The 25,948-nt window shown below is 43.8% G+C and overlaps 2 protein-coding genes across 4 annotated transcripts; one reads left to right on the top strand and one right to left on the bottom strand.

Moving 5' to 3' along the window:
* The first annotated feature begins 5 nt into the window (after nucleotides 1-5).
* Nucleotides 6-1,139, top strand: LOC6728116. The gene has a single exon (XM_002103431.4). It carries the CDS (start codon nucleotides 6-8, stop codon nucleotides 855-857), a length of 852 nt encoding a protein of 283 aa, XP_002103467.2. The 3' UTR covers nucleotides 858-1,139.
* LOC6728115 (histone-lysine N-methyltransferase trithorax) lies at nucleotides 908-24,800 on the bottom strand. 3 transcript variants are annotated; one of them, XM_016176742.3, is made up of 9 exons: nucleotides 24,079-24,800; nucleotides 16,903-17,342; nucleotides 14,071-15,309; nucleotides 11,912-13,088; nucleotides 11,640-11,846; nucleotides 3,355-11,575; nucleotides 3,152-3,285; nucleotides 2,905-3,080; nucleotides 908-2,844 (listed from the first exon to the last, which is right to left on the bottom strand). In XM_016176742.3, the coding sequence occupies exons 3-9, from the start codon at nucleotides 15,154-15,156 to the stop codon at nucleotides 2,671-2,673; spliced, it is 11,175 nt and encodes a 3,724-aa protein (XP_016034738.1). In that variant the 5' UTR covers nucleotides 15,157-15,309; nucleotides 16,903-17,342; nucleotides 24,079-24,800; the 3' UTR covers nucleotides 908-2,670. The 3 variants fall into 3 exon arrangements, with proteins under 3 accessions (XP_016034738.1, XP_016034736.1, XP_016034737.1); XM_016176740.3 differs by lacking the exon at nucleotides 16,903-17,342; XM_016176741.3 differs by lacking the exons at nucleotides 14,071-15,309; nucleotides 16,903-17,342 and having other exon boundaries at nucleotides 24,079-24,799.
* Nucleotides 24,801-25,948: the final 1,148 nt, after the last annotated feature.

Here is a 25,948-nt window from a genome sequence, read left to right as displayed (position 1 = left end):
GGAAAATGCGGATAGACACTCAGATCATGTGGCTAATAATTGTGTTATCCTCGCTCCCGGCATCCACTACTGGCAATCACTATCGAACCCGCCGAAAGCCAATGCAGACGGAGGACTCGGACCTGATGAGGAGTTTCGCTGGTGGGCTCGGTGGCGGTGGTGCTGGTGATGAAGATGTGTGCGACACGTCAGGAGAGGATAGCACCTCGCCGGGAAAGAAGTTAACGCGAAACCATTCTAATGCCAAACAGCGATCGTCAGGAATCGCCGTCCAGGCGGCCAACGAGGCTAAAAAGGCTAACGATGATATGAAAAACGCCGTTAAGGAGGCCGCTGATAAAATCAAAAGCGAGTACGCAGACAAGGCAAACGCTGCGGCCAAAGCTGCCGAGGCAGTGCTGTTCGGGAAGAGTCAGGTGCTGGAGCAATTGGAAGCGGAGGTCAGGGAGGCCGAAATGGTGGTGCAGGAGGAAAACCAGGAGCTGATCACCGCCGAGGCGAATGCACAGCTCGCCATCAAGACTCACCAATTGGTCCAGCAGGAGCTCAAGGCGCTGACCTTAAGCCTCAAGTTGGCCAAGGACATCAAGGATGCCTCAGAACAAGTGTACATAGTGTGGCAACAATCGCTCGCCGACAAGACGGCACTATTAGAAGCTGCCCAGCGGCGTGTTAATGTGCTAATGCGGCAACTCTGCGAAGCTCGATTGGACTACGATAAGACCAAGAAGGCGGCACAAAGTGCCGCCAAAGCGGCCCAAGACGCCAAACAGCGTATAGAGCAATCGGATTGTGAAAGCAGTTCTCGTGGCAGAAGGGGGCGACGAGCGTGGCTGGAGCACAAGGAGACCCATTGATATACCATATATTTCGCATATTACAAGAAAACACGAATAAATCGAAATTCGAATTTTAATCTGTAGTTTATTAAACTTTTTTCTTTAGGGAATAAAAATATAAAATTCCTCGACAGCGTGCAAAAAGTGCGCGCGTCTTGAATGGCTGCCAAAAAATGCTATGGAACTTTGCCTGTACAAGTCCGACCGATCGCCCCGATAGGAATATACATATCTGCCTGCTGTGTGTGTGTGTACAATTTTGGACAAATACCAGAGCGGACTATAATGCTAGTCTTAAGCGAAAGAATTGTTAAACTAGTAGAATACAAGGGAGCTGAACTTAAGATAGGCGTCACAAATTATGATTACGCTTGAGCTTCAATCAAGGCAAACAAACGGTCACAAAAATGTACATGCTTTATAACTTAGGTGTAAAATAATAAATATACAATCAATGGAGTTGGTACAATTACAATTGGCTGCTGTTGTTGTGGTTGCCTGTTCACAATACAATAATTTCAAGGGTGATGCTTGGTTTCTTTCTCTAAATATATATATGTATATATATATATATATAAGCATGTGGTTGCGGATATTATTCGTAGTTCAATCAATTAATCAGTAGGTTAATTGTTAACAAACATAAATACGCAGAGCTCTACATAAAATAGTTTCTTCTTACACAATCCTGGTGACTTAAGGTTAGTTAATTTCTTATTACAGTAGATATATAATATAGATATTTATAATTCGTATGCAATATATGTACAATCTAACACAAGCCCCTGTAAGTAATTGTTTTTAATGTCTCCCATCGTTTATCTGTTATTCGCCTAAGCCCAACAATGTTATATTTATCAGCTTAGCTTAGTTATTTGTATTTGTTTATAGAATCTGTGGAGCCCTAGTCTAGTTTGCTAACTGATCTGTATATCATTATCCGTATGTGGTAGGTAGCTAGTACGTAACATATTTAATTTACAATTATTAATTCTCTCCCCTTGAATACTGACGTCATCGAGTTTCTGTTCTTCACTCCGATCGCTCGGATATATTTGCTTCGTTGCCTAATGTGTGCCGTGTTCTTTAGATATAGGATATATAATAATATCAACTGTTTAACTTTTACATATCAACTACTTAAGACGTATGGGGGTTGTAAAACGAAAAGTATCACGATTGACCAAACATAGATCGATATAACCGTTAACTACAAGTGTTTCAATTCTCATTCCAGGTGAGTTTTTTCTGCCCCTATTGTGGGCAGCAATTAATTTTTGCAATGAAAATTGGTACAGAAAATAATCTATGAACAATTACAAGCCTGTTTGACTGAACAAAAATGTTTTTAATATCATGTCTTACTCAAAAGAAAAACAGGCTATCATTTTATGTTTATCTTAATTGGTCTGAGAATATATTTGATCGATTTCTGGTTTAATAAAGGGTTAAAAATTAATGTTCAACTGTATATAGCGAATAGTTGAAAATCGATTATTTTAGTCCAATCAGAACAAGTATAGTTTAATAATTACATCTAAGTGATGTACCAAATTTTTATTTTATAAAAGTTGGAGTAGTTTCTTGCATTGGACTATGACTTTAAAATACTTTTCGTAAATGTCTTAAATATTCTTCATTCAAAAGGTAAAACATGATATTAAAAGCAATGTATTCGGGTCAACGACGTTGTATTCAATGTTTTTGGATTTCTTTCCACCCTTGGGATCTTTCAGATGTGTAAAACCAACCCCTTTTGCTGAGTATACGGATTAATTTCGACGCCCAGCGTCATACTTGGTTCTTATCTCTGACACTGATCTTCCTTTCATTAATTTAAGTACTTCCGACACCTTTTGGAACCGCATGAGCAAGGTATCTTCTCATCCTCGAATGGAAATTTGTAGTCGTAGGTAAGCTCCTCGCCCTGCACGATTCGGCGCAGCGCAAAGATGATGATGTGCTTGTGCCCTAAGATGTCCACCACTTTTGAGTAGCAATTCGGCTGCAAGAAAAGGGAATTAAAGCATCTCCAGTGTAATAGGACACTTCACTTTGTACTCACCTCACAGCAGTGATTGATGAAACGCGCCGCATTGCCGCGCATCGTGGCATCCACTACAAGGTTATCGTCGATTTTGAACATATAGCACCCAATGCCGCGGCTGTCGTAGTAGCGTTCCCTTTTGTCTGTCAGTGTAGAGCGAATCAACTCACCGGCGTATTCGATAACCATTTCACCTGGAATAAAATTAAGATTAAGATCCAATTAATTTATTAATTTCAAAGGAGAAAGCAAAGGGAAATCTTACCTGCTTCAATGTCCTTAGTGCAGTAGAGGCCTCGTCCATGGATATGGGATCTGAAGACTCCAACATAATCCTTGTAAGTCTCCTTAAGAGTCCGATACTTCATGGCCATGGGTAGGTTGCTACCAGTTCCCCTTCTAAACAAACAAAACAACGTCACAAATCAATAAATATGTCTTGTCACAAAATAAGTAATATACACTTACCTTGGTACCAGTTCATTGTCGGACGGCTGGACGAACACCTGGATGGGCTGCTTGCGATGTCTGGAGGCCAACCAACTAAACATATCATACTCGCTGCGGTTGGCATAAGGCTCACATCGGGCGCAGTCGTAAGCATTTTCCTGCAATTCATCCTGATCCGATCCATAGTCGAGCAGTCCATGTGAATCTCCACCAGACACTGATAGGGCAGCTGATGCACTGCTTCCGCCTAAGTTGCCTCCATGTACTCCATTCGCCGCTGTGGACACGTTGCCATTGCGCTTGTGATACTTGGGAGTATATTTTGAGCACTTTTCCACGCCTGGCAACTGTTCAATTAGGTACTTAAGGGCATTCGTTTTAAGACCTATCATCTGGATGCCACCCATATCGGCTAGAGGACCCTCTGGAAGCGGAGTAAGTCCATGTGCCCGCCTGGCCACCTGTACTGCCTCAAAGACCTTCTCCCAAATCTCAGTTATGGAACTCGATTTGTACGTAAAGCCATCTTCGCTTTGGATTTCATAAAGCAGATGTGGACCAGTCATTTTTTTGGGCTCTTGAATAGGTGGCGGTGGTTCTGGAGCAGCTGCTGTAGGCACAATGGCGGCCTTTGATTGCTCCTGTTCTTGCGATACCGTTCGTTGCTCTTCTTTTCTCCTCCTGAGCTCTAGTTCCACTCCATTTTGCAGCTGCTTAAGTTCCAGTACATGAGCATCGGCCATCTCGTTGATATAGGTGGCAGCGGCTTCCACAGCTGCAGTTTCTAGAGCGCCTTCGAACTCTTCGGTGGGAGCAGATTGTGCTGCAGTTGTGGCTAGGACATCCTCCACCATTTGCTGGTAACCAGCGCTGGCATCCACTTCCATCGTCGTCGCAGTGGCTATTGAATCTGCACAGTCATCGTTGGTTAGGTTGTCCAGAATTTTACTGATCTTATCCTTGACCGCCGGCTCTTCACTGTCGGACATCTCGTGATCGTTGCACGCCGATGTGGCCATTTTCAAGCTGAAATCATCATCTTCGTCCTCCTCCTCTTCGAGGTCTTCCTCCCTGTAGACATCCGTATCCATTGGCTCCACTTGGAAGGTGTGCTTATCGAGCAGATACCCGTTGTTGACCAATTGTTGATTAAGTTGCTCTCGCTGCTGTTGTTGGAGAAGTAGCTGTTCAGTCTTCGACTCCCCCGGCGAATTCTTCTCGTAGAGTCCCTCCGTGTAGATGGACTCCGTTACCGGCTGTTCCTCCATGATTGCATCCATTGTGACATCTGGCACAATGCTTTCCAAAACTGAACTTGCTTTGAGTTCCGCCTCGTAAACTGGTGATGGTAGAGTTGACTTCTGGGCGTAGCACTTGGACACACTGGCGCTAGTCATTTGATGGATTATAGGCTGTTCAACAGGTTTCGGAGGAGTGGGTGACGGAATTACGGGGCACTCGTTGGACAATGGAGCAGGTTCCTGGCGCTGCTGCATCGGTAGCACCCGATTCGTAGGCCTGGTTGTGGAGCTGCTGGATGTTGGTGGTGCTTGTTGTTGCATTGGATTAACCACGTTGGTGGGCAGCGAGCAGTTGCTACTACTACTGCTGCTACTTGTGGAGAAATGCTGCACGCGGTTAGCCAGCTCCTGCTGCTCCAAAACTTGAGGTTCCATCGCGAATTGCGATTGCACTACTGGTGTCTCGGCGAGTGTTATTATGGGCATTGACGGCTGTACCTGCACCTGTTGTTGCTGGAGCGGTTGTTGCTGCTGAGGAATATGGATCATCTGCGCCTGCTGCAGCTGTTGCTGCTGCGGTTGCGCAGGGATTCGCTGCTGTGAGATCGTAACCTTCGGCACCTGATTGACCACCACAGCTGGAATCTGCTGCTGCAACTGTGGCTGCTGCTGTTGCTGTTGCTGCAACAAGGAGTGATTTTGACTTTGTACCTTCGGCGTAGGCTTCATCACTTTGGGTTTCACTTCCAGCTTGTGAATGGGTCGTATCATGTTGGTTTTCTTCTGAAGAGGCTTCGATGCAATACTGGGTGGTGCTCCACAAGTTGTTCCCGTTCCGGAAGCGGCTTTGCCCTTAACCTGAGATTGTTTGAGATTGGAGTTCTTCAACTGTACTTGAGACTGCTGGGTGACTATACTGGTGGGCAGCACCTTGTTGACCACCTGTGGTTGTGGTGGCACTTTGCCCACTCCCGAAATTCCCGCCGCCTTGGCTTGAGCATTCGTTCTCTTCATCTGAGTTACTGGCGGGATCTTCGCTGTGACCATTACAGGAGAGGTGTAATCCATTGATGTGGAGGCTCCTGAAGATGTGGGCACCGACTGGAACTGGAAGTTAGCGTTCTGCAGTATCTGCGTTGTTGTGTCGTCCTGCGTTTGCTGTTGCAGAACACTGGCTGCGTTTAGGAATGTGCCCGCACTGGATGCATCTCCTGTGTTATTGAGCACCACATAGCCAGCGGGCAGATCAACAATCGGTTCGATTTTACTTGCCTGGAACACCTGTGTAGTGGTTGCTGAGAAGCTGGCATTCTGGCTAAGCATTCCTGGCATTGCAGTGGAAACAAACTGCTGTGACGACATGACCGTATTCTGGACAATCGTCTCCAGTCCATAGTACATCGGTTGGGTGGCGAGAATCACCTGGGGAGAGGTGGTGGCAAATTCAAGGCCAGTGGATCCTCCACCTGTACCACCTAATATTAAGGGTTGCTGATTACCGCCTGGCTGGTTGCCATCAGCGCCTCCTCCCAACTGAATGGTTTGGGGCTGGATGAGCGTTCCTATTACTTGAGGTTGCGCTTGTAGGGATTGCGCCGTCAACATTTGCAATCCTGAGTTGGTGGGTGTGGTAGTAAGCACTAAATTTCCACTCGCATCCGTTTGCAAATAGGTAGCACCTCCACCGGGAGCAGTTGTCAGGAAAGTAGGCGTTGCCGTAGGCTGTGGCTGGGGCTTATACTCCCCCGCTGTTGGTATAGAGATGTATTGCAGTGGCTGTCCTTGGCTTCCGTCTCCAGTCACAAACGAAATGATGTTCTGGGGCTGAGCTTGAGGCAAGATTATCTGCGGGGCCTGAGTCTGGGTGCTGCTCTGGAACAACAGCTGCGGCTGGAGGAGATTCTGCCCCATAACAGTGATGGGCTGTTGCACCTGAGTCTGCTGCTGCTGTTGATGCTGCTGAGGATGCGGTTGCAACTTGGCCTGAATCGGCTTCACCTGGTGTCCTGACTTCAGCTGCCTCTGTTTGACGGCCGCCTGTTGCGCTGCTTTGGTGGCCACTGTCTTCAGTGGCTTTCCAGCTGCCGTAAGGGGAAGCATAATCTTCTTATCCGTATTGGTGGCCTGCAGGGTCTGATAGGTTGCTGTTGGTGTCGTTGTGGCCTGCATCGTTTGGGGGATTTGGATAAACTGTTGAGTACCATCCGGATTGGTGGAAACAGCAATTAATTGAGGCTGTGCTGGAGCTGTCACCGTAGGTTGAGCTAGCGTGAAACCTCCACCCAGATTGGCAGCCAAACTTTGCAGTGAATTCGCATAGATTTGCAAATCGTCCGTGTTTGCTTGGGTAGCCGGATTCGGCTGGGATAGGAAAAATCCATTGCCCAGGGATTGGGGTTGTAGTTGAAGCTGCTGTAATCCCTGTAAGCCAAACTGTCCCAGGGAGCCCAGGCTCTGAACTTGGGGAAACGATGTTGCTGATTGAAGGTAATTTAAACCTCCTGCATTCGCGAGAAGTTGTTTTTGCAGCTCGTTCAAGCTTTCCGCACTGATCTGGGTAGCATTATTAGTAATTCCTTGCCCGCTGACGTCAGATTCCGTTTCATTGGAGGACATTGTAGGACTGCAGGATGGTAAATGCCGCTGGAAGGCGTCGTAATTTCTGTAGGTGCACTGACACCGATCGCATTTAACTTGGCCGCTAAACTGAGCTGTTGATAGATTTCCATCTCCGGAAATTATGCGAAATTCGGTAATTGAATCGTCCACGCCATCCATTTGCATTATCCTCATCTTAGCCGCTTCCTCGCGCCCTTCACTCTTTTCGAAATAACGCTTTGCTGCACTCCAGGTGAAACTCTTGCTTCTCACAGATCCAGATGTGGTGGCGACTCCTTCGACGGATGTCTCACTGATAGATTGCCTCCTCGACACGCCTGCCACCGTGGCCATCTCCTTTTTGTTCCTTTGCTGACTGCTTAGGGTTAAAAATACTCCTTCAGCCAGGTTTTTCGACAGCTTTCGCCTTTTTATAGCGGTGGCCATGGCGCTATTCCCGTCGAGCTTTGGCCAAGCTAGTGTCTTGAGCATCTGCACTTGGCTGGAGTTTCGAGCTGCGGATAACATCGCATCCTCCACAGGATTGCTGGCTGGCCAGCCATTTCCCAAGCTCGTATTTGAATTGCGGGTATCCTCATCACAAATGCTCACAGAATTAGCTCCACCTGTTTGTTGATTTTGATTTTGAGCCTGATTGGAAGTCATTGCCTGAGTGCCATCCTTGGATTGTTCACTTATGGCAAACAAGTCTGTCTTATCGTCATACAAGAATATGTCCAGCATGGAGATGCCATCGAGCAGCTCGTGGGGAAGATCTTCGAATATGGCATCTTTAATCTCCGGGGGAAGTAAGTCAGCCTGCTGTTGCGGTTCCTCTTCGGTGTTTTCATTCGGTGGTACACAAGAGTTGGGATTCGGGAATTCACCGCTCCAGTCGGCTCCGCCATTCTCCAGAAATTCACTCCTCGCTAGACTTGTGTGCCATCGAGCAATTTGCGCCATACCCAACTGAACTTCCTTGCTATTTGGATTTGTGTGATCTACCGTATAATTCCGACCCACATCCAGGGCTGTTAGAGTTGACGAACTGTTCTGTATTGTGGTGCGCACTGTATACTCAACGATCTTCCAGGGCTCTTTCGAAGACCAATATAGACGACTGCACAGGAAATTAATGGGTACCACGGCTTCGTAGGAGTCCGAAAATCTGGGAACTATAGCTCCCAGTTGGCGCACCTCCAAAGATCCAATGTGAAATTGCACACGAGCCGGTTCTATCAGTTTTTTCCTTTTTCTATCCAATTCCACATACACGGGTCGGGAAACCTCAAAGTTGGATTCGTATGTTACACTGGGCGATCCATTGGCTTTCAAGGCATTTCCATTCTTGGCATGTGCAGGACAATACATGGACTTATCTGTGAGAAAGGCGCAGTCGATGCTTCTGGCACATGGATAGTGATAGTGTTCGCCACAAGATCGCACATTGCATCCGACAGTGGCTCCTCGGTTTCCACATACCGTACACTTGATCATCCTGCCCCTGGCCACCGCACTGTGGACATTTTGAAGTGAACCGTCAATCTCCTCGAACACTTCCGCAGACCACATGGCACAATTGGTGTGAACCCAGCAGTCGTGACCGCAGTACAGGAGACGAGCTTCCTCGCCTGATAAGCCTTCACCACTCTTTCTGCAGAAAAGACACACTCTTGTATCTAATCGCATCTTAATGCCACAACTGCCAAAGTCGTCAACTTCCTCCAGAGGAATATCTAACACACCAGATCGCGATTCTGCCTGTGAAGTCGAATGCTCGTTGTAAACAGAAGCACTTACTCCTCCGGCATCTTGCAAATCCTCGTAGTTGCCTCCAGAGCAAGACTCAAACATATCCTCCTCCAAGGCATCGGTGCAGGCTTTCGTTTCGTTTTGGAACCATGGGAACTGCTCACTCAACAGCTCTTTGTAGGCAATGTCCAGTTCATCGCAATTACTCTGTTGGATCACTTGACTCATGTCATAGTTGAATTCCGCCAGGGAAACATATGAGTTGCCAGCAATCTTCTGCTTAATATCCACCAGGCTAAAAGATTGCGGATGACTGATGTGCTGTTGGCAAGAGCAGGGCAGGGATTTTACTCGTGGCTTGTTCATGTTAGCATTCCGTTGTTGTTGCTGCTGATCCTTGAACTCATAGACATCGTCGCTGTTTTGAGACTCACCATCGCTGCCCAAACCGTTATCCGATCCACTACTGAACTGAAGGGCTTTTGGTTGAAGTTTCCCTTGGTTTGAGGATGCTCCGCAGGTGCAGCGCAGTTTCTTGCGGGGACTTAGTTTGAGAAGGGCACAAGCTTGTCGGGATTTGCTGAGAAGTTTCAAAACGCTGTAGAGACTGGCTTTGAACTCCTCCATTACGGCCTGTCGCCATTCCTCAGCCTTGATCTTAGAACTCTCATTCCTGCGAGCACATTTCTTGCAGATAAACTCTATTGATTCCGGTAGAGTGCTCAATAGATTGTACTGCTCATCGCTGAGACCTTCGCACTTGGAATGAACCCATTGACTACAGTCACCACACTCCATCATTTTCAAATCAAAATCGTTGTCATCATAGCATCTCTGGCATATTGGACAAAAGTTGCCCTTCTTGCGCAGCTTAAAGCAACCCGTACACATCGGCAGGTTACCCACAAATTTCGATACTTTTGTGGTGGAGCAAGACTTGCATTTTAAGCAATTGACACATATTAAAGGACGATCAGCTCCAAGAAGTCTCTTGCTAGTGCCCAAGCAGGTGCTGTGATAGTTCTTTTGACACTTCTGACACTTGACTTTGGACCCTGATGACATATTGCAGGTGTAGCAAACGGTGCATCGAGGACACAACCAATTCAAGCGCTGTGTCAGTTGATTTAAGGATGATGATGGTCCCGTGGAGGCATTTACCGTCGTTTCCAGAAGGCTGCCCATTAGCGTAGTATCCTCAAAAGAGCCATGTTTCAGATTATATTCATCTTGGACACAGTACTGATGATAGGGCTCACAACAGCAGGCGCAAAAGATCAGCGGATCCAAGCCTGTAGAGCCGCATAGGAAACACAGAGCCCTCTGAGCCACTGTTTCCGTTACTATCAAACCAAAACCAGTTTGGCACACTTCAGCAGGATCATAATTCTCCCAGAAATCTATGGATATCAGTGTACGCTGCTGTCGATGCTCCTTAGTTTTGCGTCCCTGGGTTTGATTTGACGATAGAGTGACCGAACTTGAGGTAGCAATGTCCCCGTTACGCTGTTTTTTGCTGGCTGCCACTATTAGACTGGACGCAACCGCTGCATTCCGTGTTGTAACCTTTGCAGATGGGACTCCAGCTGCACTTGCTGCCCCTTCTTTACCTCCCGCTGTTGATTTCTTAACTTCAGCTTGGCCACTGCCAGAGGACTTGCTGGGCTTCGATTCTTCACCAACAGGAGACGTTTTACAGCTAGCACAATTATCGTTCTCATCTGTAACAATTTGAGTTGCTTTTTCAGGTGAAGGCTCTGTAATTGCTGATGGCACTGGAGCAGCTATTTCTTGCTGCATATCAGCCGCATCCTCAGGTTGCTGATCCTCGCCAAAGGTAGCCAAAGGTTGCCCGAGGACAATGGAGGCACTGCGGCACACATGTTTTACTCGAGGTCCCTTTAGATCAATCCTTTGTCGTTTGAGGGTGTCGCCTGTAGCATTCGATTCACCAGCAAGTTCTGCTTGAGGAACACCTTGAGAAGCTCCATTGGAAGCAGATGGCTGGGTGGTGGTAGACGTTTGTGGTGCCTCCTCTTTTTGAGGTAGAGCTTCTGCAACTGGAGCTTCTGCTGCTCCAGGTTTCTTCGTGGCTGCCTGTGTGGGACTTAGAAGCTTTTCGCTCTGTTCCGATTCCTTTACTTTTTCTTTCTCCTGTTTGCTGGTCTTTTTTGTCAAACTGGGACTGATTGCTTCAGCAGCTGTAAGTTTTTGATCTGCTGCATTGCTTATCTTTAGGAAAAGGGGCTTCTCCAAAATCGCAGGACGCAGCAGAGGAGTACTGCCAAATGTGACATTGTTCTCCGCCAGCGGATTGGGCTTTATCGAAGTCAAGGCCGAAGTGGAGTCACCACTGGACTTCCACTTCACAGACGTAGAAGCAACCACCGAAGGAGAAGAAGAGGACGCAGTAGAAGTAAACCTCAGACTGCCTGTTGGAGAAAGCAGTTCCGCAGATTTTTCTTCTCGGGAAGCGGATTCTCCTCGCATACCCGGTGGCAATATAGCACTTAACCTGCTTCTATGAGCTGCAGGAAGCTGAAACGAGATCATGCATTTTTTCAGCCAACACGCAGTGCACCGATCCTTGTAAAACTTCTTGAAGTTTTTCAACTGGCTCTTGGCTGAATGAATGCTGCAAGGTGATCCTGCAAGGAAATATTTAATAAGCATTAGTAAGAGACGGTTAAAAATAAATAAGTTTTCTACAACCTTCACTTCCTTTGCATTGCAGATACTGTTGGCTGCCGGAGGACGTATTCGCAGTGCTCGAATTGGCCGATATAGATTTCTTGGTCATCTTTGAGAAGAACTTCCTGCATACGTCGCACGCCACAACTCCGTACTTACGGGCTTGGGCCACCTCTTTGCTGCTGACCACCGCTGAGCATATGGAGCAGGCACTGGGAGTAGGTGTTACTGTGGTGAAATTAAAGATTAAGGTATGTATAAGAATACAAATATCTAATTGTTTTTGAACTAACCTGTTGATGAACTCGTGCTGGCTAACGATCCAAAAGACGAAGTCGCCAAGGAATTAGCTGGTTTCGGAATGGCACTGGGTGACGTGGGGCAAGCTTTTGGAGCCGTGAATGGTGCCTGCTGGTTGTCTGCCTGGAATTGCAGACGAGGTTGCCTCAAAACAAAGTTTCCAGCTGCACTACTATTTGGCTTCAGGGTGCCAAAGTTGAAGAAGGTCTCCTTGCCAAGCTTCAGATTCGTTGATGCGGAGAATGTTGATGCCGTGGAACCCACACTTGACGAAGATGCTCCGAAGACGTTTTTGGCTTTAGAGTCGGCAAGAGAAGAAGGTTTCTTGGTACTAATAGCACCCTCTTCTAGCAATCTCTTGTTGGGCTTGATGATCCGCGAGGATCGTGTACTCCTTTTGGGCAACACGAAATGCGAGTCCATAACCAATTGCTTCTCATCCGGATCCCGCTCATCAGCTCCGGCACTTTTCTCGGTTTCTGCACTCTTTTCGGATGCTGCTTCATCATTATCATCCTCATTTTCATCGTCCTCCTCGGCTTCTTGGTCGTCCTCATCGTCATCCATTTCTTCGTCCTCCGCGTTGTTTTGATCTTCTGAAGAATTATTGCGACGGAAGGTAACGCCACCCTCATCATCTTCATCCATGGGAGCGCCAAAAGCGCGGGACAAGCCAAACACATTTGAAGAGGATCCTGATTCCTGATTTGAGGAAGATGAGCTCGCTGCCGCCGATCGAAATTTAAGAGAGTTCAGCTTATCGATGTTGGAGTTTTTGTTGAGTATCTTGGACAAAATGGAGGGTCGCACGATGCACTCGCCTCCTCTGGAGTAATTCAGCGGTCGGTTTAAGGAATCCTTCTTCATAATTGAGACAATTGGTATGCGGATGTCTGGATTGTAGAACCGCTTCACAACCGACTTATCATCGCTTGTCTCCAGCACGTTTCTAAACGTCACCGTCTTCTTTTGCTTAGTTGTCGTTGATGACGTCGATGGTCCCGTATCTGATCCAGATTTGGGACTACTGCCGTCCCCAGAAGTAGCCACTGCTGGCGGTCCATTGGAAGCAGGTCCTTTTCCCGATGCTGCTCCATTTGCCGCTGCAGGGCAGCTGGATGGAGAGGGATCGCGGGCAACTTCATTGGGCATTTCGGTCAAGACGCGCTTCTGGAAGTGTACACAAATAAAAGGGTTCAGTAGGTTTCGGTTAGGGTTGAGTATGGAAAGTCGGAAAAGGGGTTCCAAGCAAATCAATAATTCATGCCACTAACTACACGCTCACGAAATGAGAAGCGGTAAGCTAAGCAAGAAATACAAGCAAGCAATGCATATAAACACAGCAAAAAATGAGTTAGTAATTAAAATTAAATCCATTAATAGAATAAATGAAAAGGTATTGTGCATAAAATGATTTTGGTTATATAGCATTATTTTGTTCCTTATTAAAAAAGTTAATTAATTAATTATTTAAATATATTATATATGTTAATTTAAACAGTTTTTTTTTGGATTTTGTATGGTTCCTTTCACAATTACATTGATTCAAGGGACGCAGTCTTAAATTAGTAAGGCCAATGGTAGCATTCAGTGTATAAGTAAAACACAAAGAAGCATGCAAAGGACCAGAAGCAAGTGCAACTTTTCGAAGGGGATCTCTTGGACATGGTGGGTTACAGAGGCGCTTGGGAGGGGGTAAGGTATCGGTGCAAAAACAAGTTACTAAGCATAAGTATAAGCTGGGGAACAGACACCATTGCCACTGTGACCGTCAACCGTCTGCGGCAGACACATGTGGAAGAGTTGCAAGCGCTAAAACGTCATAAAAGCCAATTAAGCAGGTAAGCGAGCAGGTAACAATGGCGTCAGAGGCGGGTGGTTGGGTGTAAAGGGGCTACTAACCAGACCAGAACCATGGGTAAACCAACTTGAGGGGGTTCTCTTATTTACATTGGCGGGAATTGGACTGTGGCATTGGACGAGGATGTATGTGCAAAGGGTGCACACGCAACTCGGAATGAGTTGGTCGGATTGAGGGGTTAAGGTGGCGGAAAAAAAGCGGCTTAAACATATTCATAAATAAAAGCAAAAGGGGACAACACCTGGGAACAAAACCAGCAACCAAACACCGACAATCTGAAAATCAACTTACCAGGGCCGCATCCTCACCCGGGCTGACCACGCCCCCTACGCCCGTTCCTCCCTCCACAGAAGGCGTGGAGCCGGAGGCAATTGGCGCGGAAGGGGACGGATTGTCCACCACCGGACTATTGAGCTGCTTCAGCTTGGATGTGGAGGGCAGCATAACTTCGCCCCTGGCCAGGTTCAGATTCTTGAACTTTTTATTACTATTCTTGCGTGCTCTCAGTAAAGCGGCACTTATAGGAAAGGCTCCACCTTGCGACGATCCTCCGGGGGAAACCAGGGCACAGGCCAATCCAGTTGATGTGGCCGGTGTCGCCACGAATAGTGCTTTAAGGCATGCGCTGGAAAGGCCAGAGGTTGTTGCTTCACTAGGTGTTCCAGAAGATGCTTTAGAAGACTTCGCAGAAGAGCATGGCCCAGCGCCTGTTGTTTTCGGCAATTTTCCAGAGGATGCTTCTGAGGACTTGGCTGTAGATTTTCCGCAGGATATTCCGGAAGATGCCCCATCGGAAGATGCTCCGGAATTTCCTTCTGGAGAGGAGCCAGACGACCGTCCTGAGGATGTTCCAGAAGTCGACGTTGAGAAAGTTCTGGAGGACTTGCTCAAGGTTTTTCCAGAAGCTGCTGCGGATAATTTTCCTGAAAGTGCACTCGACACATTTCCTCTCGTTTTATCACCGTCACCATTTTGATCCTTCGTCACAGCCTCCTTGTCCAGATTGGCCGCAGTCTTGTGATGGGTGCCGCCATTTACACTACCGCCATTCGTGGATCCCGATCCGGATGATCCCGATCCCGTACTGGATCCGGAACTGCTGCCATTGCCGCTGTTTCCGGAGCCTGCGGATGACGATGCCGTATTGCCACTAATTGAGGCACCACCCGGCGCATTATCATCCTCATCGTTATCACAATTGTTGCCTTTTTCCCGGGCAGCCGGCGAACCGGATCCAGAGCCACTCGGCTGCTGGGACTCCGGCGCTGGCTGCTGCGGTTCGGCCGGATTGGCCGCATCATCCTCCAGCTGCAGGACACTGATCCGCTTACGGTTGATCGACTTGGAGGGTTTGCCGGGAAACTTGGAGCGGCCCATAATAGTAGTGTGATTGCGTTTGCCTTTGCATTTGCATTTGCCTGCCTTTAGATTGAATTTTCCTCGTTTTTTGTTCGATTTATACTGGGACTTGCAGTTTGTTTTCTTTGATTTCCTCGAATTGTTTGATTTCTCGAACTTGTGGATAACTCACTGTGGATAAGAGAGAGGCACAAAGTTCGGGTAAGAGAGACCGACTAAGAAAGACCGGTATTAGCACGAAAAAAATCAACTAGCAAAAACAGAAACACCAACAACAACACCGCTCGGAAAAAAAAAAACAATACTTGTAAGCCAAATCGCGCGTTTGGAATGCGTCAATTTTCCCCCTTTTTTGCGAATCTCGTTGTTGTTGCTGTGGCAACTCGTTTATTTTGCACTCCTGCCGCACGCCCCCTTCACAGCCCACTCACTCACTCCTTTTGGCGCACACACTCTTTTCCTTGGCTATTTATTTATTTATTTCTTTTTCGCGCGCGTTTCGCGTTGCGCGCTCCTTGCTTTGCGAATTACAACTACAATGCCGAAGGTGACGTATCCGCTCGACAGCCTCGGCTTTTTGCTTTTGACGCGCTCAATCGCTCTCAGTCGCTCCGTACACTCAAGAAAATAGTTGATAATTTGATTTAAAAACAAAAATGATTTTTAAAGATTTTTTTATAATTTTCTTAAGATCAAATTATTATACATTTATTGACGCTTTTAAATGTTGTATTAAAATAATTGTACCCTGTTTCTTTTAATTTAGAGATAGACTATTTTTTTGAGTGCGTACTCTCGGATACGACTCTCTCGCCACCTTGGCCCGCTCTCTCCCTGCTCCTGAGCAAGGAAAGGTGCAATTGCAGCTGCCTTTGTTCCGCTCCTTCTGCCGCTGTCGCACTTCTTGCGTGACCACTAATACACTCACACCTTAAACAGTGTTGGCAGAATTGGATTTATATTTAAATTAATGGGATTTGTTATTTAAAATTACACTATTATAAAAGTATAAAAGTACCACTCAGTATCAAAATAATGGGAACGGGAAACGGGAAGTTTTAATTAATTAAATAGTTTCTTAAATGGCTAAGATTGATCAAATTCAAACAATTTTCCGATATAAAAACAAATAATGTGATGAAACTTAATCCACGCAAAACACATGAAACAGGATATTTTTATAAAGAAATACAACAAATCGAGCTTTTGACCAGAAGTTTCCCAAAATTTTTCTTTCGTATTCAATAAATTACTTTAAAACGCTGTTAAGTATGCAACAGATTCGTTGAACACTAATCACAATTCGGACCAATTTAGCGGGAAAACAGCATTGCTGCCAGCACTAGCTTACCACCACCTTTACACGCTCTGCCACCACTAAGTGTGTGCAGTTAACGAAAAAACAAAAAAAATTGAAGCAAAACAACTGCTGCGTTGTGGCTCCTTAAACTCATTCCGTTTTCTTTGGCACGTAGCACGCGCTCTCTCTGTCTCTCTCTCTCGCAGACTCCTTTTTAAGAAATACTCTCACACTCCGAACGCGCTCCCGCTCTCTTTCTCTCGGCGACTACCTTTCTCCCTCCCTCCCGCGGGCTAGTTGTCATCGACGTTTTTAAGTGGTTTTTCTACTTCAGACTTGAACTTTTTTGTTTCTTGTTGCTGTTGTTTTCTTTGCAGGATTTTCTCGTTCGGCTTTTGTTGTTGCTGCTGCCTTTGTTTTTTTCTCTCGGATATTTTTTGTTTGCTGGAAATTGAAATTCTTACAGTTGTTGTTGCTGCTGCTGCTGCTGATGGCGTTGTTGCTGTTGTGGGCCACTATTAAGTGGTGGGTTTTCCCTACTGCTGGCTCTTTTTACGACAGTTTTTCTCTTTGTTCTCGCTTTTATGGCCTGATGAAAATTCTTCTTTTTGCGCGTTTAGTTTTTCTGCGTTGGGAGTTTCTGCTCGACGAATTCACAGTTTTCCACATTGCTGTACTTTCGCGGCAACTTTTCTCATCTGTAACTGCCACTGTTGCTCTTGTTGTTGTTGCTGATGCTGGTTTGTGTTGGCGGCCACATGGTGCTCATTACCATTACCATCATTATCCCCATCATCATCTCAATACATCCTCGGTCTACATCATTGCCATCTTCCCATTCCACCCCACTGCTTCACTCACACACACTGGCTCACAAAAGTCTGCAGTCTGCGTGTCTTGAAATCTGCAAAAAATTAATCGAGGGGGTGGTGGGCGGTCGGGAGGGGTGGGAGAGAGAGAAAAAAAAACAAAAGTAGAAATTTATTAGTTCGCTTCGTCGCAGTTGGGCAAACAAGTTGAAAGTTGACTTTTTGAGTGTTTTAAGCGTGTGTGTGGGTGACGATGTGCGATGATTATGCATGTGTGTGGGTCGCAGTGACTGAGTGTGAGTGTGCACAGAAAGAACTTTCTATGATATATTTATTTACATACTTAAAAACGGAACTCTATATTGACCTATTATCAGCCTATTTATTTTGCTATTATAATTTATATTCACTATTATAGGTAGATATACCTAAGGTGTATAAAAGTATGCCATATAAGCTACCACAATTTTAAATAAATTGTAAAAATATATTTAGTTAAAAAATTATATAAAAATAGTTAAACTTTTTTTCTGAGTGTACATGTGTGAGCTGCTCAAGTGCTCGGAATGAGGTGAAAATACTTTCGAGATTTTGGGGTGGTGGCTACCACCTTTCCCGCTCTCTCCCTCCCTCTTCCACGCAACTCCTTTTTCCCACATTTTCCGAAAGCATGACTCAGTACGGCGTAATTGTTTTCCGTTTCGCCTCCGGTTTCCACTCAAAGGTGTTTGGCAGTCAGTTAGTTTACCTGGTTTACCTGCCTCGTTAGTTAGTCAATCTTGTCAACTGTACTGCATACTGCTCCCCAGCAAGTCAATTTAAGTTGCACTCGTACACAGAGGTACGTAGTTGGCACAATGGGACGGGAAATATGGCTAACAGGATTACCCACTTGGGAAGTAATACCATACCACTTGTATGTTATATTATTTTATATAATTTCATACTTATTTATCTCTGGGGATTAGAAAACTTTTCAAAAAAACTTCGTTCTTGGGCATTTATGCTCCGATTTTATAGCATACTTTTGGACATTTATCTTAACTACCTCTTGACTTTTATCCACTAGAGATCATTTGTCTCTATGGAATTTAATGTATAAGTTATTGCATTTGCGGCCAAATTAAAAAGTTTATAATAAATTAAGTGCTTCGACACCCACTGTGCCTTCACTTGGGTCCCCTGCCACTGTCTCAGTTGTTTGCGATTTGTGATTTTATTAGTCGATTTTCCTCGTTTTTATTTTATATCGCCTCTGCTTTGGTTTGTGTTTCTACCATTGAGTTGTATCTTTATGGCCCCAGCAGCGGTGGCATGATGTAAGCATGGGATACGAGATACAGCGAACGGGACTGGGACTAAACCAGGCTTAATTGGACAAATCACTCATCCGTATTTGCACGGCGATTACACTAATTGCTGCGAAGTTGCCGTGAATTGAATACCTAGCACTCAATATGCATATGAATAATTTGCATTTGAAATCGATGGATGATGAAGTGTTAAAAATACTCAATAAAGAGATCGTAATCAGCCCCTCGATGCAAGTGATTTGTGGCTTTTTAATGTCATGCCTTGAAAGGTTGTTAAACTATCATGACATAATAAAATAAATGTTTGCCTGCAATGGTGTATTAAAAACGCTGATCTAGTTACTTTCAATTAGTCGTAATTATGCGACTTAATACACTATTAAATCACCTACATATTATAGGCAATCGGTTTTACTTGGTACAAATTAATTGCCAATGTTATGCGATCTATTTTATGTCATTGACTGATGAGACTGACAATCATATTCCCCACTCTATGATTGATGACAATCGGGAAACTACTCAATCAGTGGACGCAACCATAGATTGCTATTATAAGACACACCCTTCGTCTCTGATATAATCGTTCCTAATCGCTTAATGCAAAAACAATACAATATTAGTGACCATTTAATACCGAGCACAAAACACTAGGCAAATATCATGACATAACAAACTAAAGGTTAATTCTCTCAAGCTCAAAACAATTGTCAACAATTTAATACCCATGCAGTGGGTAGAGGGTATGGTGACAGAGGGGGGTTGAGGTAGTTCGAGTCGGCAGACAAGCAAGAAACAATCAGAAAAACACTGGCCAACCAACAAATTGCACACAAATTGTATCCGAGACACACACACACATATGCCGATGAAATGCGCAGACAGCAGCAGAATGCTAACTACGTTGTGTGTTGACATCAATTAACTAAATCGCTTTAATTATGTGCCACCAACCGAGCGGCAGCAACAACACAACATCAAAGTTCCAAGGAGAATTCAGCGTGAATAATTCACCGAATCAATAAAATCCCACAGAATGATGACAAAACGCGTTGATACAGACGGCAAAGTGAGCAAATTCCCATTTGGAGTGTACAGGGGTTGCTCCTTAATTACGGACCATTTGTTTATCAAGGGGAAGATGTTAGTATCGAAGGATAATGGGCGGTAACCTGTACACGGGGTGCTGGATAATTGCAGACCAGTTTTTTTTAGAATTTTAATTGAAGTTTTTTGGGTACAGGGGCGTTTCCATTTCGAAAATAATTACTGCTCTTACACATCGTTCATTTAGAAAATTTAAGAATGATGGTTTGTTTCAAGGCAGTTTTAGAATTAAATATTTTTATCTCATCTGCGTCAATTTTTTTTTTTTTTTGCTTATAAGCTCTCAAAATAAATCTTTCCATCTAATTTGACGTAAGTGTTTACGTTTATCCGACAAATTTACTGCGCTAATTGCTTAAATTTAATGGAAGACCTTCAAGCTTTAGACCATGTCTAGATCAAATTAGTGGTACTAAACGAAAATGCAAATACACTTGATTATCAAAGTTATTACTTAGAAATTCTAAAAACACCTGATAAATACAAACCAATTTATTTTGAATTAGTTGAACAAAAATGATTAAAGTAAAATATAAAAAATAAAATATCCAAGTAAGATTTTCCCCCCAAATACTTCAGTATTGAATTGCACTTTATTCGATTGTTTAATCTGAGACGCTTGACTGTATTTCGATTTCGACACCCAATTAATGGTGTTCAAGTGTCGTCGGCTTCACTGTAATTCGAGTACAGACATTAAACCAGAGTCGCGCGGAATTTGTGGGGGGAAGGCTGTCGGGGGGAGGGGGGTTGTGGCAGAGGCTGTGGATGGAGGGGGAGGATGGGGGTGTGCAATACAAAGGGGCCAAGAGACAATCGGCCAACTAAACGAACAATCTCCCGGCGAACAACGAACAACGAGGCAAAGTAAAACTGGCCTGGCCAATTCGAAATTCGAATGCATCGTCATCATCATCATCATCGTCTCCTCGAAATCGACAGCCGAACGAACACGAAGATAAACGAAAATACTAAACCAAATTTGCGGGGTGGGGAAGAGGGGATGGATCAAAATGAGAGAGAGAGAGAGAGAGCAAACGCACACACCTTTAATTTAATTGCCATCAATTATGGTAAAAAGATTAAGAAATCAAAGCAAAAGGTAAAATAACTTGAATAAGAAGAATGGGCCACCAAAATGAAACCGAATACGAGCACTTAACGAAATTAGATAAAATACTCTAATTGAATAATGTACATCGATTTGAAGAGTATATCAAAGTATAAGAAAGCATTTTGAATTGCAATATGATTGATTGCTGAGATTGCAGCAGAGTATAAACCTTTTCCCAATATTATTGACCTATAAAAAGATCTAGTTTGAAAACAAATCTCATATCAAATTAATCGGATGACAGCATGTCGAAATAATGCCACTTTATTTCACAATGATAAGTATGTACGTCTGGGCTGCGAAGTGATATGAAAACTTGCTCGTAAAGTGCTTAATTGATTAAAATTGACATCTAATTATACGTTTTTTGTTGTGTACCAGTACACCCCAGTACACATAGCCCCGTCTCTGTCGCACTGCATGCCAATAACCGCCAAAGAGGCGCGAGCACAAGACTTGCAAATTGCGAGTAATTGAGAAGATTAAAGTCAAGCACACGAGAGCAGACAGAGATGGCAAATGAGTGGGAGGGAGAAGGAGACTGGTGGGAGGGGGCCCGGTCAAAGAGAGGGAGAGAGAGCCAGGTAACGAATCGACTGGCGAACGATTAAAGCCATAAACACGAGCACGACAATCACAACAACTTACATACAACACAAACAGCTACCAAATAGACAACTATCTGCATGCCACACACACACTGCTGCACAAACTCGATTGACAAGTTGGGAAAAATCGAAGTCAACCTCGCACATAAAATATGTAAATTTGTATGAAATTATGCAAAAATGTCTTAAATAAATGGTCACTGAAAAAAATGATCGTAAGTGGGAGGTAAATTATATGCATGTCAAGCACCACCGACACTCAATAAAATTTCCTACTTCCATTCATGAAATATTATTTGAAAATAACATTTCGCCATTTTTCGAATATCAAATGAAATTATCGTTTTATTAATAATTGACCACATTAATCGCTTAATTTTCTCAGTACAACAATGAGAGAGCCCAGAGAAAGCAGCTGTAGAGGTGGAATCAACAAATGAGCGAGAGCCCCATTCCCCAAAAACAAAAAGAGCGGCAGAGAGCGCACGCGGGGGAGTGTATGTTTGTATGCTTGTGCACACACACACATACACCGTATTTGCTTGTAAATCAAAACACGCAGCCAAAGGTGAAACATGAAAAATGTGCGCGCCAATAAATGTGCGAAAGGTGTCGTGGTGTGGGTGCCGCACGGATTGGTGTTGGGATGGATGGATAGATGGTCGGATGGATATCTGTATCTCTGTGGGCCATGAGCATCGGGCATTGAATATTGAGAGCCGACTTGGCAGCTCGCAATTTTGATGTCCAATTTGCCACGAAACATGAACTAAATACTTGTACGCGAATGTTTGTTTGCGTGTGTGGGCATCTGGTTTCGTGGTGTTTATGGTGTGTGTTGATGGTGGTGGTAAAAGGTAACGAAACACAAGGTAAAATAAATTCAACTCAGCTGACAGCTGCAGCCTCTCAAAACGCACTGTAAATAAAGGTGTAAATACAGCTAGCTGGTAGCAACAATGCAAACTAATAATTCGGCCACCGAAGCAAATAGAAATCACACCTACAGTGATCGCTCGCTAAACAAAGCGTTGTAGTGCTCATGTTGTAGAAAATAAATAGATCATCTTGGAGAAGAACAAGAAATAAACAGCTTAGAAAGGAGTTTTTTAGATTTTACAATTGAAAAGGTTTAATTATTTATTTTAATTATATTAATTTAAACCAGTTGAAAATGTCCCATCAAATGATCTTAAGATTTGTAAAGAAATTAAATTTGTATTTGTAAGTGAACCCGTCCGAATTCAAATGTGCAACGATTCTGGGAGGTGTGATCGACGAGATGCGGACGCAGTGGAGCGTGAAAATGCATTCGGATGAGCATCGGTTGGCCCGCATCGCATTTTCATTCCCATTCAAGATCTCGCATTAGCTTACGGCTCAGTTGGTCGACTTTTGAAAGGCGAATTTTAATATGCGCAATTACTCATTTGGCGATTTTGCGCCTCAATGTTGTTTGGCGCGTAGTTTCCCACACACAAACACACAGGCATCGACACTAGCCGATTTGGAATTTGCCTTTTTGATGGCAAATAAAAAAAATGGCGTCAACAAATACTCAAACAGCCTATGTACAAATACATATATTTATTTTGTAATTATTCAACAGCTTCTAGGCAGCGAACGGCAGCGGCAATCGATTTAGCTGCTGCTGCTGCTGAGATCGTTTTTCATTTTATTGTATAATTTATTAAAAGTTTCAACAGCGCCAGCAACAAAAAAAAACAACTATTTTAGTTATACAAACACTTTGGCCATGTGAGCCCAACAGAGAGAGAGACAGCGAGAGCGAGAGAGCGATTTGATTTAGAATGAGGCGACAACAAAAGCAATTAACTGGTCACACATTAAGTTTTATTTATCGGCGCTGCTTTATTATGGCTCGCCGCTGTGTTTGTGTGGGTGTGTTAGCGACTGTCATTTACCGTTCGTTTTACGGGTGGTAAATAATGGAAAACGTCGTAGATGGAAACTTACAGTATAATCCCCCTTAGCTAACAGAAAACCAAACAGACAGGGGGAATAATATTGTATCTTATAAGAAAGAAATATTTGATGGATTAACTTCAGGAGTCATATAATCATATATAATCTGATAATAGATGTACTCATTTTAAAATACATTTCTTAAAAATAGTTTATATATATCTCGCCTTCTCTTAAATTTGTTAGTATTAGATCAAAATTAAAATATTAACTAAGGAATTCATTGTTAAGAAAGTTGTTATTAAATCAACAGAAACCAGACTTGCTTACTAGTACTACAAATTAAAAAAAAAACTAAATCAAAAATGCTACCATCTGCTGCTAGTCGCACTCAACGAGACCCCACTGTAGACATAAATCGCAGCGTGGGCCATAAACTAACAGTATTTGTTGTGCAGCCTAATTTGCATTATCGAGTGAATAATTGAACGACACTTTCCTGTTCTTTCTAGCTAAAAACAACAATCTAAACTACTGACTAGAGGTCTACAAAGGTTAGTGGGGTCTTGATGAATATGAAATCGACGGGATGGGATATGATAATGTGATGTGGTGTGCAATTGTGTATAGTATCTCCGGGTGCATTCCAAATCAATATCTGGCATGCTTATATATGTGCGCAAATATCCAGTGATATATATTCACGGCAGACTGACTCATCGGCAGCCGGCGACGCCTTTTATCGCGGCGATCTTATAATTACCTTGCTGTCGAGCGTGTATCCAGATGCAGATTGAGATTCGATACCGTTTCAGGGGTTGTTGTTACCATTTGGCATCCTTGGTGCACGAATATAATACGAAAACGAAAATAATCCACACTTGGGACAATTTCACAACAAAACGGGACAGAAACACACGCACTCAAAACACTAGTAAACACAAAATACAGGGGTGGAGATTGCGATTTTCGTTTTTATTTTCGTTCACTTATTTCTTGGTTTTTGCTTTGGCTCTCACATTCGCCGCTCTCTTTCGCTCTCTGCTCTGCGCTCACAAAACAAACGCACAGCTACACGCACACACGTACACCGAAATGGCCCGCTCTCTTGCTATTCCGTTCTCTCTCTCGCGCCCGCGCGTTTCGTATATACATATGTTGCTACGTTTGCGCGCGTGTGTGTGTGCGGGTGTCTGTATGTATGGGTTTTACGACGATGAAAAATGCCTGCTTCTTCTTCACAGAAATCAGGTTTTCTGCTCTCGATTTTCACACTTTTTTGGCAATTGAACGCCACAAATTCGATGTAATTTCATTGGCAGACACTGCGTACCATATTCACACACACTATTTAGCACAGTTTATCAATTATTTTCCACATTTTCTGCGTTTTTTCGACGAGCGAAATGGAAATAGCAAAGCAAAACGACCGGACAGTGTGACCGCGCCGATAACTATGAAAAATACTGTGCGACATACAAATAAATTCCTGTGCGTGCAGACCTGGTCACACTGAAAGTGTAGTAGGGTGTCTCTGCGCTGTGGGTGTGTGTCTTGGTTAAATAAGGAATGCGTCTCTGCTAACTCGAAGATAAAAGCTGATTGCTACAAAACAGTATTTTGAAATTTGAAACCGTTTTCGGTGTAACTGCTAATTTGTTTAATTCGTGGTAATTAAAATGTTTAGAATGGAGTTTACTTAACACATTGACCTTGACTTTTCGAATATCAGATATTATCACATTTTCCATTCAATATAATTAATCAGTAACCTGTGGTCACACATTGAGAATGAATGAAAAAAAAGAAACCGCTTCGGTAAACAATTTCCAAAACAGGAGATTTTCCTAGGCTATCTACTAAGTGGCAAATATCAATCACCTCATTGGCAATTCCATTATCCCAGTATGTGAAGTTCGGATTAGTTGCGATTTCATAATGAAGCCATAATGTGCGGACACACATAAACAACTTGTCAGCTGCGTCCACTTCGCATTTGGTTCTTTGCCAAAGTTATTAACTAAATTTTTGGGAAGACACCCAAAGGCTTTATGCATTCGCAAGGCGCGAAGTAAACAAATCGATTTTGGTCAACGGATCGAACGTGTCTGCCCAATTAGCACATATTTGATTCACAATGTAAATCCAACTGTTGCCGTGGCTTAAATCGACGTCATTTCGACGACGTTTCACCGAAGTGAACAAAAATTCGCAGGAAATTGAATCACTGAGCGCCTGCAAATCTCTTGTTCAGTGACAAAAAAGGGAAACTCACATTCATAAGATGTGTTATCTCACAAAAACGCATTGTAATTAACCTTATTAGTATAGAAAGTTCACAAAGAAGGACGTGTTTAAAGTTGTGGCCTGAATTTAGTAATTACTTATGTAAATATAAGTAATATCATCAAAACATACCCTTATTTCTTAACTTCCTTTTAGTTTAAGGCGTAAAACAAATAATATATATTCGTTAGGTCCTTAATTACTTGTTCTTTATTACTTGTTGTATATATGTAGCTACATACTTTTTATATTTCCCAGGCATTCCTTGTATTAAACACGAAAACATAAACAAATTGATCAACTCCTTGTAACTTGTACTATCAGCTATTGGCAACACATTGTTTTTG

This window comes from Drosophila simulans, chromosome 3R (assembly GCF_016746395.2).
Source record: "Drosophila simulans strain w501 chromosome 3R, Prin_Dsim_3.1, whole genome shotgun sequence".
Lineage (NCBI taxonomy): Eukaryota > Metazoa > Arthropoda > Insecta > Diptera > Drosophilidae > Drosophila > Drosophila simulans.
This window is presented reverse-complemented; position numbering and strand designations above follow the sequence as displayed.

What these genes read in the sequence shown, in the direction of transcription:
- LOC6728115 (XM_016176742.3), bottom strand. Translation starts at nt 15,156, where the DNA reads ATGGGCCGCTCCAAGTTTCCCGGCAAACCCTCCAAGTCGATCAACCGT. An exon ending in GCAATGCAAAGGAAGTGAAG is followed by an intron (nt 11,576 to 11,639) that starts GTTGTAGAAAAC and finishes ATTTCCTTGCAG; the next exon opens with GATCACCTTGCAGCATTCAT. An exon ending in GACAATGAACTGGTACCAAG is followed by an intron (nt 3,286 to 3,354) that starts GTAAGTGTATAT and finishes TTGTTTGTTTAG; the next exon opens with AAGGGGAACTGGTAGCAACC.
- LOC6728116 (XM_002103431.4), top strand. Translation starts at nt 6, where the DNA reads ATGCGGATAGACACTCAGATCATGTGGCTAATAATTGTGTTATCCTCG.